Source organism: Pelophylax lessonae, assembly GCF_965119305.1.
Source record: "Pelophylax lessonae genome assembly, chromosome: 1".
NCBI classification, from domain to species: Eukaryota; Metazoa; Chordata; class Amphibia; order Anura; family Ranidae; genus Pelophylax; species Pelophylax lessonae.
Window position 1 is genome coordinate 63,409,975 of NC_138768.1, and position 12,175 is coordinate 63,422,149.

Here is a 12,175-nt window from a genome sequence, read left to right on the forward strand (position 1 = left end):
TTATGCAGGGGGTGCAGAGGACACTGCTATGGAGAGGAGGGGCAGAGGACACTACTGTGTGTGTGTGGGGGGGGGGGGGTTGCAGAGAACACTGCTATGTGGGGGGGGGGCAGAGGACGCTACCGTGGGGGGAGAGCATGCAGAGGACACTGCTATGGAGGGGCAGAGGGCATTACAGTGGATAGGGGCACAGGACACTACTGTAGGGGGCAGAGACATTACTGTGGTGGGGCAGGGGACACTACCGTGTGTGTGGGCTGGCAGAGGACAATATTGTGTGTGTGGGGGAGCAGAGGACACTACCGTGTGGGATGTGGGGGAGACAGAGGACACTACCGTGTGGCGGAGAGCAGGGGGGTAGAGGACACCCCTATGGGGGGGGGGTCGGGATGTCAGAGAATACTACTGTTGGGGGGAGAAGCGATTAGATGCAGGGCAGAAGAACTCGGATTCCTTATGCGCTCCTCAGCCCCACCCCCCCCAGGGGGGGGTTGGGGGGGTTCTTTGATTTCCTTCATGTTGTCCAGGTAGATCTCAACCTCTGAAAGGTTGCTTACCTCTGGGATAAAGAGACAATTTAAGCCATGCCCCAGCCTAGTGAAAGTCCCACACCCACCTTTCAACAATAGTATCAGAACCCAAATGGCAAGTTGGGGTTCTGTCATTAGATTGTTGAGTCCTTGGAGTTAGTGTGAGGACTGGCAGGGCTTCAAGAAACCCTTTACCAAGTTAAAAGGCCATTTGCCTGAAAGAGAAGAAGTAGTATATTCCCTTCTCCAGCGGCCCATGATACCTACCTTTCTTATGTTTTAGTGCTGCATCCTCCCCCAGTCTCTTTAGCACTACACCATGTGGGGGCTCTTTCCTCTGACCTCGATTACTCTACAGGGCTTGGCAGTGACATAAGGGTCAGAAGAAGGTGTCAGCATGGGCAAGACGCAGGCAAAGACACTCCCTGAAGTGTCAAATGATGAAGAGACTGATAGAGGAGGTGCTGGAATGAAGGGGCGATAGTAGTCACGGCATACGGGAGTGCTGAATGTACTACTACTTCTCTTGCTGGCAACTGGCCCTTTTTATCATTTAGAGACCTGTCAGGGTCTCTTTATTGTCAACTTGGGCTGAACTTGAGGTCCTTTGTACAGCTCTGGCCTGGGCACCAAGGGAAGTAAACGGGCACCTATGGGTTACTTTGAGTTGTATCACATGTACATACTGTATATGTGGTATTAGTGTGGACAGTGTTTAAGACCTAATGTAAGATTTTCTATATGTTAAGTAGACCTAAATCCCCATGGCCTAAGTTTATCTTGCTTTTTTTGCCAGATAGGCTCTACATTGAGCACAGACTGCCTGTACGTGGCCTACTGCTTGACTCCATTGCAACAATATGAGAGAAATGTTCTCATCCTGTAATAACTTTCCCGTCTGCTGTTTCCTCTGAATGTTACAGACAGTCAATTAGAGGCAGCAGCTGTAATTATTGAAGGTTTTCTCATTCCCCGGAGAGTGTTCTGTTCCTTAAGCCCAGTTTACTATCCTTTATGACAGAATTGAAATGAAATCCAATTGATCACCCTATCATTCAGAGGGACATCCAATATGCCAATAGCACTCTTAAAGATCTATGCATGTACAAATAACAGTAATGTATGAAGTGAAGCTCCACTGTATTACAAAGCAGTATTTAAAGAAGAACTCCAGTCTAATTATAAAGCAGGATATAGTAAAATGTGGAGCTGGTAGGAGGACAACATCTGATCAGTTAATACTTCTGCCTGGTTTCTTCACAAGAGCCGTTAATATCTAACCCCTTTAGCTGACACACTTCCCTACTTTATGGAAATCAATCACACAGTTCATGCTGGAGAAGAGGGCAGCTCCCACTGCATTATGGGAGCCAAGCTTTATTTTTGCAGAGCTATAAATGTGAAAAGAGGTTTGATATGAGCACAACTTAATCTGGTTGGATCAGATCTGTGGGCAGTCTGAGATCTTTGCAGACACATCCAACTTGACCTATCATTGTAGCTGCAGAAATGCATTGTAGCTAGTAGCAGCCAATCGGATATCAGTTTGCTGTAGATTATTCAGTTTGTAGATTATTGCACTTTCCACTGCCATTACATTTTTTTCCTGTTTTTTTTTTTTCATGAAGTTTAACCAAGCACTTACCTATAAAGAAAAAACGAAATTCTTACCTCTCCTGTCAACTGAAATGCTGAAAGTCGCTCTGATGCTGAAAAATGGTCCCATAAAGTCTGCAGAGAAACTGACATCCTGAAAGTGTAAATCTACAGGGTCCCCTACAGCAGTGGTCGCCAACCTTTCTGACCTCCATGGATCACACTAAACTCACATCTGTGAATCCCGTGGACCACTAACATGAATTTTACATGCTTTATACACACAATGCTCTGGTTCTATGCCCCCCTCTCCCTGGATCACACTGCTGCCTTATACGCACATTGCTTTGGCTCTCCGACCTCCCCCCTCCGCCGGACTCTGCATCACACTGCTTCCTTACATCCAGCCATAAGCTCAAGCTCTGTGCTCCCTCCTGCCATTGGAAGTCCCCTCATTCTTTACCTCCCGCTCTCTGCACTACGCCCAGTGCCTCCCTCTGTGTTTTAACTACAGAGGAGGCATCAGGTATCAATGCATGCTGACAGAATTAGCTGTCACAGCGCATTGAGCACAACACCGAAAACAACATTGGGTGGTATACATCCGCCACAATGTTGATTTGTGGCAGAACCCCTGGGGACCACCAACATTTTCTCGTGGACCACTGCTTGGCGACTGATGCCCTGCAGCACTCACAGTTTCCACCTTCTGACTTCCAAACATTACAGCATACAGCAGTGACACAGAGTTCAGCAGCTGTAGCTCGTGAGAGCTGTGGGAAACCCTTGAATTCTACATTCCTGGAAGTGTCAGTTTCCCAGCAGGTTTCAGGGACCAATTTCTTAGCTGTGCAGGTGGCAGGAGAGAAGTATTCTACTTTACAGGTATGTGCTTGGTTAAGATTTCGTAAATGCTTGATTAAAGTGTATCTCTGGCCAAAATGTAAAATTGTGTATTTATTTCCACGTTGTAGTTCAACGATTACTAGCCTACTGATCTAAATCAGAATTAATTTGAACTTTGAAAAGTTTGTGAAAACCCACTCACATTTACTTGATTGCATTCTGTGGCATGTATTTACTATGTCCTGAGAATAGGCACCATTGTGTCACACATTTCACAGAGCCTGCCTTCTGAACTACAAAGGTGCTGAGAGGAGGAGTTTCAAGAGGCGCAGTCAGTACAGGAATCACTGATTGCAGGCAAAGCAAAGTATTATGGGATATGTAGTCCTTAGAAAATGAAAGTAAATAGCGGAGGAGAAGCTGCAAAGCATGCAGGGAATTCAAGAATGTGTGGAAAGAGCCCGCCAGCTGACAGGCAGCACTCACAACATGAAATAATTTTTTAAATAAGCTTATATTATAAAATAACAATAGTTTGTATTGCTATTAAAATACTGATTTTATAAATATATAGGCAACCATAAAACTCCTTTAAGATTTTTTTAATTGTTGCTTTAAAGCCCAACTCCACCTTTTTTCCTAAAGTTCCCAGGTTGCTTGACATGCCCCCCCCCCCCCCAAAAAAAAACATGTATTTACTACCCTAGAAGTTTATATCCCAGTCAAAGACAAACGCTCTAAGATCAGTTGTGAAGTCCAGTCAGATTAACAGTATGTTTTAAAGTAATTGTAAAGTCTATTTTCTTCCTATAAAAGTAACAAACATGTTATACTTACCTGCTCTGTTGCAGTGGATTTGTACAGAGCGGCTCAGATCCTCCTCTTCTCTGTTCCTTCTCTGTGATCCTGGCCCCTCCCTCCTGTTGAGTGTCCCCACAGCAAGCAGCTTGCTATGGGGGCACCCGAGCTGAATCACAGCTTCCTGTGTCCATTCAGACATGGAACCCTGACCCAGTCCCCCCCCTTTCTCCACTGATTGGCTAGCTGACTTTGATTTACAGCAGTGGGAGCCAGTGGCGCCGCTGCTTTTTCTCTGCCAATCAGGAGGGAGGATTTTGGTTGGCTGAGACACTCATGGACATCGCTGGACATAGAGGGACCTTCGGTAAGTGTTAGGGGGCTGAGGGGTCTTCTTCACACAGAAGGTTTTTTATCTTAATGCATATAATGCATTAAGATAAAAAAACCTTCTGCCTTTACAACACCTTTATGGGTTGCAGCAGGAAGTCGGTACATCCAGGGGAAAAAGAACACAGAAACAGGGACAGCATACAAACTCCAGAGGAAAAAAGTCTATGTTTGAAAGAAAACTGAGGACACAGGTGCTGCTAAGCAAAAGCACTAACCACTAAGGTATTGTGCTGCCCACAGCAACAGCAAACTGACAGCTGGATGTTACATAAAATGGTACACCAACAACTGGGGCTCCAAAATCAAATAAAAAAGATGGATATCTACGGTTTAGACAGGGAAAGCAAGTATTCACTCGTCTCCAGTGTATTTTTTCATGAATTGTAGCTGCTCGTTGTGTTGCAGCTCTCAGTATACCATAAGTGATTTTTCTTTTTCTGTGTTGTGCTGTAATCTGTCTCTGCAGGTCCACAGGCACACGGCTCTGGCTGCAAACACGCAATCTCAGCAAAATATCCACACCACTGCACTGGCCCGAGCAAAGGGAGAGATTCTGAGGGTCATAGAAATCCTGATCGAGAAAATGCCATCAGATGTCGTGGATCTCTTGGTGGAGGTATAGGAATTTCTCTCACTGTCATGTTTCTGTCCTTTGTGAAAAGTAACTTTCTTTCTGTGGAAGTAAGCACAAGTTGAGTTACAGAATACTTGGAGAGGTGCATGTAAAGGACTGTTTATTTTGTAGCGTATGTCCAGAGAAGAGAAGACATTCAACTGCAGGATCCATTCTAGACGATCTCAAATTTCCTGGAGATGAGAATCTCCGCTAAAACTCCTCCAGGCCCCACTATAAAATGGAAACCAAACCCCCATGACACCTCCTTTTTAATAACACCTGCCACACATACAATTATGCCCAAAATCTTTTTAACTTATAAGCACAATGAGCTTCATTTATCAACATTTCAAAGCAGTCCTGCCTTGCTAAAGCCTAGTACACACTAGCGGGCTGAACGAAAAAAAACTGAAGAACTCGGAGGAAATCCTGTAATAACAATCTTATGTTGGTGCAGTGATCTCCTTGCTGAGCTATTGTGTTCTGACAGGGGGACGCCCCCCCCCAGCCAGAACACATCGGCGGTCAGTTTGTCATTGGCTGAGAGTGCTGATGAGATGCCAATCTGCAGACCTTTTTCGATCATGCCCCGTCAAGAGAAGCTGGACTGGCTGCCGTAAACAAGGGCCAAATGTCGGCCGGTTACTATTGAACCCACTGATACCCCACGATATTCGGCCTGTGTGTACAGGGCTTTAGCCAACATTAAGAGTCCCGTTATTTTATTAATCCCCAATTGAAGCATTATCTTGATATATTCAATTTGCAGCAAAAATGTAAATGATAAATGTCCTGACCACAAGCCTAAAAATTCTCTCCCATCCCCACCCAGTCTGAAGGATGCAGAAAAGGTCGGTGTGAGCAGAAGGTCTTTCTGCAGCGGTCCAGCCCATCTTTTGCTTAGTCAGAGCTTGTACTCTCCAATCAGCAGGGAGCATGGGCTTTGCTTATTTGAGAACTTTAGCTCTGATCTAGCACAGAATGCATCGTACTGTTGCAGAAAGGCTGCTAATTAAGCTAAGTATACAAGTTGAGAATTTTTGGATAAAGAAAAAACCTCATAGATCTCTGCACCGTATCAACACAAGCGATGCAGAGATGTCTCCCCCTGTGCCCTTGTGATCTGACAGTAGGGACTTCAAACCCCTCCTACCAGTCATTAGCTGCAGGCACTGATCCAATACTGGTTTTCCATCATGACTATCAAAAGAAACCACTCGTTTGTCCGGCTTCTTTTGGACATCGGTACACATAGACCAAAATTTAGCCTGTTCCTGCTGAACCATCCGAATTTCGGTATGTGTATGCCCTGCTTTACATGCAAGGATAGCACCAGTCTTTTTCTGCAACCTATAGCCTGGGGGAGAGGATTTTGGGCTCGCTGAGGCATCAATTACATCAATACCAGCAGTAGGATATTTGCTGTTTACCTTTTTTGCTGTACATACAGTGGAAGAAAAGCCTAAGTCTAAAGCAGGCATGTCCAACCTGCGTCCCGAGGGCCGCATGCGGCCCAGAACCGCAGGCAATGCGGCCCACTGCCCCCTGACAATTTTATTTTTTTCTGGAGAGGAAGGAAGTCGGGTCGGGGGCACGGCCACAGCAGCTTTCAACTGTAGGCAGAGGCTGCCTCGGAGGGGAGGGGGCGAGCATGTGCAGAGTTTTTGACTCCTACCACCATGACCACTCCAAATCACTGAAGTGGTTATGGTGGTTAGAGTGTTCCTTTATTATCTCTCAGAAGAAGTAAACCTCTGTATACTGATTCCATTTCATTTGATCATCCTCTAGTTGCGGGGGGGCGCGGTGGCATGGGAAGGGCGCGGCGGCATTTTATTACTTCTATACCTTAACCATAGTATATATTTTATATGCGGCCCAAGAAAATTTCTCTACACTCATTGTGGCCCAGAGAAGCCAAAAGGTTGGACACCCATGGTCTAAGGTTTACTCCTCTCCTGTTGTTTATCTTGCCTAACCCATAAAAAAAAAACCCGTACTTTTGCCTATTTTTAAACCAGTCCAGTCACGTGATCCTGCTGTTTCGGCTTAGAGGACGCTCGACATCAGCTGGGAATTCTGAGAGGCGTGACATACCTATAAGCTTCCATTAAAAATAGTTAAGTACACACATCTTTTTTTAAACAGGTTAAGCAGGATAGGTAGGAAGAGGGGGGGGGCACATTTTTAAGATAAGTTAGACTTGGGCTTTTCTTCCAATTTAAGTATTTAAACACCACACAAAAAACTTTACTGAGTACACAGAGCCATTTATATCAGTAGCTGCCCCAAAAAGGATTACACGATATCCATACACATTATCATTTTTAATTGAAGGGGAATCTTCTGGCAATGAACAATGTAAAGGGGTTCTAACTCTACCCTAGTCTATGTAAAACAAAAAAAATAAAATAAAAAAAAGTTTTGACTATACATACACTTTAAATGGGATGTCTGTGGACACCGAGGTCCTCTCATTGCCAAAGTGCTACCCCCCCCTCCCCACAACCACCACCATCACCACTACTGACTGCCTTTTAACAGAGAATATAGTTTAGACCTACGTTATAACTCTATAAAGCTTTATCCAGGTTACCTCCCGACTTCTCCTCATTAAATTCTCAAGACAGTTACAAGTACAGCTTCTGCCCTGAACATGACTGTTTCCTCTCCTCTGCTCCGATCACCTTTCATACTCTCACCTTCAGTTCACCTCACAATCCTCAACTAATATCTGGAATTTCCCTTCCCATTAAGCACTCTAACTTTTTATACTTTAAATCACACTTTTAAAACTCATCTTTCTAGACATTGTCCTCTTCTTTTACACGTTCTCTTCAGTCATGGATCTGTCCATTTTGCTGCTACTTGACAAGGAGCAGCAGACTGTCACTTTATATCCGTTTCTCATTCTTATTTCTTTTTCCAAAAACTGTTGTTTTATGGTCACTTTTATTGTATTTTATTTTTGTTTGTAGAATAGATTTTGCTGTGTATTTTATGCTACTCAGTTGTGTATAGTCAGAATGGTTTAAATGGTTTAAATTTACTGGAGTATAAAATGTTTACAAAAAGTGAATGCCTGTCCGTTTACACCCGACTGTCATCCAGTTTTGCCAACCTACCAGATTGAAATTTACTGACCGGACAGCAAAAAATTTACTGGCACAGCCAAATTTGACTGGCATTTCCAAAACTTACAAAATTATAATTTTAAGTGCAAATTTCAGTATTCAGGCTACAAACAAGTACAATATGCAATTAGCAATGTGATTTAAGGTAGATTTTAATGCAAAAAACATATTTCTTATTGTTTTTTTGCAATATAGAAGTAGCTCAGGGACAGGATTCAGGAGGGCAAGAAATTAGAATGGGCGGCACACACACATGAAATTGACTCTCACAGTGACACTCCAGTTCAAAAAGCACTAACAGTCCCCCTCCTGGCTTGTCTTGCTCCTTTTCCGCAGACCCGCACACGAGGCTCCAGCAGATCGGCTCCCTTGCACCATGACATCACACTCAGGCACCGCCTCTACCAGCCCTGCCCCCCCAGTAGCAGGCACTTGGATGGTCTTGGCCTACTCAAGCCTGGACCTGAGAAGTTCAGAGTCAAGCGTAACAACCATATTTTTACTGGCAAACTTTTCCTGTCACTGGAATATACTGGCAGCAGAAAAGTGCCCATTATTTACTGGCTGCCAGTAAAAATACTGATGATTGGCAACATTGCTGTCGTCATATCTGATGTTGGCGGGTGTAAACGGACACATCTTGTTATATAGATCTATGTTTAACCCCACTTACTGTTGACTGATTCACTATCTCTGGTGGAAGTCTATTCCATCATCAACTACCCTTTCAGCAAAATAACTGTTGCTAGTTTGAATTCAATGTCCCTGTGTTCTTGAATAATGTACTTATTGCCAATTAGGTAGAAGCAACTGCTGCTATAGGCCTTCTATGCGAATTAGGTAGAAGTAATTGCTGCTCTAGACCTTATATGTAAGTTAGCATTTACCTAGAACTCATATCTGCTTCTGAAGTTGTTGCCTGAAGTCTGTCTTCTTTTGTGGGAGACGGGATTGTCAAATTGGCATTTACTATTGGATTTTGCAATGTAACTATTACGGTTTTAGTTATTACAACATATCATGACCCAAACCCACTGGAAGTAAGTGTACTAAAATGTGGTTTCTTGTTCTATGTTCCATGTCTAAACTTGTATTTGATGCTTAGGTGATGGACATTATTATGTACTCCTTGGAAGGATCTTTGCTGAAGAAAAAAGGACTACAGGATTGCTTCCCCTCCATTTGCCGGTAAGTCTAATGCTGCTGTGCAGTGCACATTAATCAGTCCCTGAAATTGACCCATCCTGGTACACATGAGCCGAAAATTGGCCGGTTTCTCAGGAACTGGCCTACTTTCAGTTCATTATACTGCTCTCTGTTCAACAGAAGTCATCTGCTAGAAAACCAGCATTCAATCAGCGCTTGCAGCCAATGGCTGCAATACAGGGGGAGACATTCCTGCATCCACTTCACTTGTGTTAGATGCAAGGATCATGCCAGTTTTTTTTTTTTTTTGATTCAACCTGCTGGTTGAATTAAAAACTGTTAGTGCGTACCCAGCTTTAAGGGGTCAGTCTACCTAAAAGTAATGTAAGAGGTATATGTAAAGCTTGGTGGGCTTAGTCAGCCTGTGCCCTCTTATATGTCTTCAATGCTACAAGACTGTAATATTCCTGACATAACTCCTTATTCCTGTTCACCTGGGAGTTTGGGTGTTCAACCCACCGTTGTGTTTTCTTTGTCAGTGGGAACATCTCCTAATGAGAGTCGGGAACTCAGCACAGAGCTCTCACCAATAAAGTCTCCAAATCTATGAAAGAAAAACTGTAAGGAGATTTAGTAGTGGCCACTTATGTAACAATCAGATCAAACATTTATTCACCGACAATATGATTGAATTTGTGAAATATTGAAAAGACACACATTGGGGTTATTAACTAAAACTGGATCCTGCAAAATCTGGTGCAGCTCTGCATAGAAACCAATCAGCTTTCATGTTTTAGCCCTGCTTCACAATGATGCGACTTTGAAATCGTGCTACTTCACTTGAAGTAGCTGGATTTCAAAGTAGCAGGTCAGCACGATTTCAGGTGCTACTTGAAAGACATCTGTGCGGCTTCATGCACAGATGTCTAGTAAAGTCGCACCCGAAATCTTTGGCAGATCGGTGCGGCGCAAAGTCGACGTCGCTCCGATTGGAACAGTGCCATTGTCTGCAATAGGCTGCGAATTGTCATGAGATTTGACCTATCAAATGTCAACCATGACAAATCGCTCCAATGTGATCGAGGGCTTAATGTCAAAGCTTAATTGAACATGCTGAAGTTAGAAGCTGATTGGCTACCAAGCACAACTGCACCAGATTCTGAATGCAGTTTGGTGAATCTCACCCATAGGGTCATCATTTAATTTTGAGGAAAAACTATCAATTTCATCTAAATGAATTTGATCATTCTGGACAGAAAATCCATTTGTAGAAAAGTAGATGGATGGATTCGATCGTTAGGTGTATGGAGCATCCAACCTTTTTCCTTTAGAATGGAAGGGTAAGTTAGGTTAGGCCAGGACAAGTGGGCAAAAAGGATAAATGCACTTTGTGTTAAAGTACACTTATCTGTTAAAGTAATCAGAACTAAAATTATAGCCGCCCAATTTCTAAGAAAATGTCACATAAGAGATATCTGCTGACTTCTCTTACCCCCGGACTATCCTACACATAATTGTACAATCTCATGTGTTTCAGGCGTACATGTTTATGAAAAGATCCTTACAAAAATAGGTCTTTCAACTGTCAAATTGTACTCGCGAGTTCCATCACCTTTCATATCTGTTACCCTCCTGAGTAGTTTCTTATCCAGGCTTTGTTTTCCTAAGAGGATGTATATTGCTTTTTGAGTAATTCAATTTGTAAAGTGCAATAAAGCTACTTTCTCTGGACTAATGCCAGGTGGGTTTTCTGCGCTATGCTGGAGAAATAAACAGAAACAACAGCAGATTTTCAGCTAAGTTGTAAGAGTGTGAGCTCTGTGGTCCTTTATAAAAAGTAATGATCACTGTGACAGCAGAGCTTTCTATTGAAATGTGTATTATGGAGCTGCTGTCTGTTCAGGGTTCAGAGGTTTCAAGTTTTTTTTACATGATGAAGGCAGTAGTCGAGGGGGGGGGGGGGGGTTCTGCCTTTGTGAAGTGAAGTATGTTGATAAAATGACATCAGGGAGACTAGAAGGAGGCTTTGCCTGGCCTGCTGCTCTTAACCATTCAATGCTGGGCACTTTTTTTTTTGATAAACGAAAAAACCCGTAAAATTTTGAAAAAAAAAAAAAACATTTTGCATCGTTTCTGTTATAAAATTTATTTATAAAATTATAAATAATTTTTCTTCAGAGTCGGTTCACACTAGTGCGACTTGGTCAGCCTGACAAGTCGCGCTCCCTCGCGGTCCATTGACCGCTACAGGACCCGTTCTAATAGGAGCGACACAAGTCGCTCCGACTTAGAAAAAGTGTCCTGTACTACTTCGGGGCGACCTCGGAGCGACTTGCATAGACTTCCATTATGTGAAGTCCCTGCAAGTCGCTCCAAAGTCGTGGTGCATGGTAATGCACAAGTCGCCCCCAAAGTAGTCGTGTCGCCTCAGTGTGAACCGGCTCTCAAAATATTTGGCCAAAATGTATTCTATTATATATCTAAAAATAACCCAAAGCAGTGTTTATTATTCAGGCTGTGTGAAAATTATAGAGCCTATAAACTATGGTGTGTATGTATATATATATATATATATATATATATATATATATATATATATATATGAAAATCGATCAATCCTGATGTACTGATAGCTTTACTCATTTCATGAGGCCCAAAAATGGCAGGACAGTACAGTACAAATACCCCCCAAATTACCCCTTTTTGGAAAGTAGGCAGTCAAAGGTATTTACTAAGAGGCATTACGAGTTTATTTGAATTTTAAGAAACAAAAACATTTAAAAAAAATACTTTTTTACAATTTGTTTCCCAAAAAGGGGTCATTTGGGGGATATTTGCCATTGTACTGCGTCATCATGTAACTGATGTGGTGGTGATCAGGGCCCTGACTAATGACAGTATGTTAAAAAAAAAAAAAAATGTTAATACTTTTTCAATTTATGACATGACATGATACAGATGGGCTGTGATTTGCCCTGTCTTTACCATGTGATCACTGTGACCATTTACAGCAAACAACACAATAGTACACAACAAATGAAAGCCATCTATTGGGTACAATTTTCATGTGATCTGCTGTGATTGGTCACAGCAATCACATGGTACCAGCCATAGCC

General features: G+C 42.9%; 1 protein-coding gene across 4 annotated transcripts in view; it reads left to right on the plus strand.

The window, feature by feature from the left end:
• WDR7 (WD repeat domain 7) overlaps positions 1 to 12,175 on the plus strand; it is a 654,984-nt gene that overhangs the window by 521,067 nt on the left and 121,742 nt on the right. For all 4 annotated transcript variants that reach the window (XM_082268937.1, XM_082268938.1, XM_082268939.1 and 1 more), the window contains 2 exons: positions 4,630 to 4,779; positions 9,019 to 9,101. In XM_082268937.1, coding sequence (XP_082125063.1) covers positions 4,630 to 4,779; positions 9,019 to 9,101 — 233 coding nt within the window. The remainder of the gene's footprint in view (positions 1 to 4,629; positions 4,780 to 9,018; positions 9,102 to 12,175) is intronic.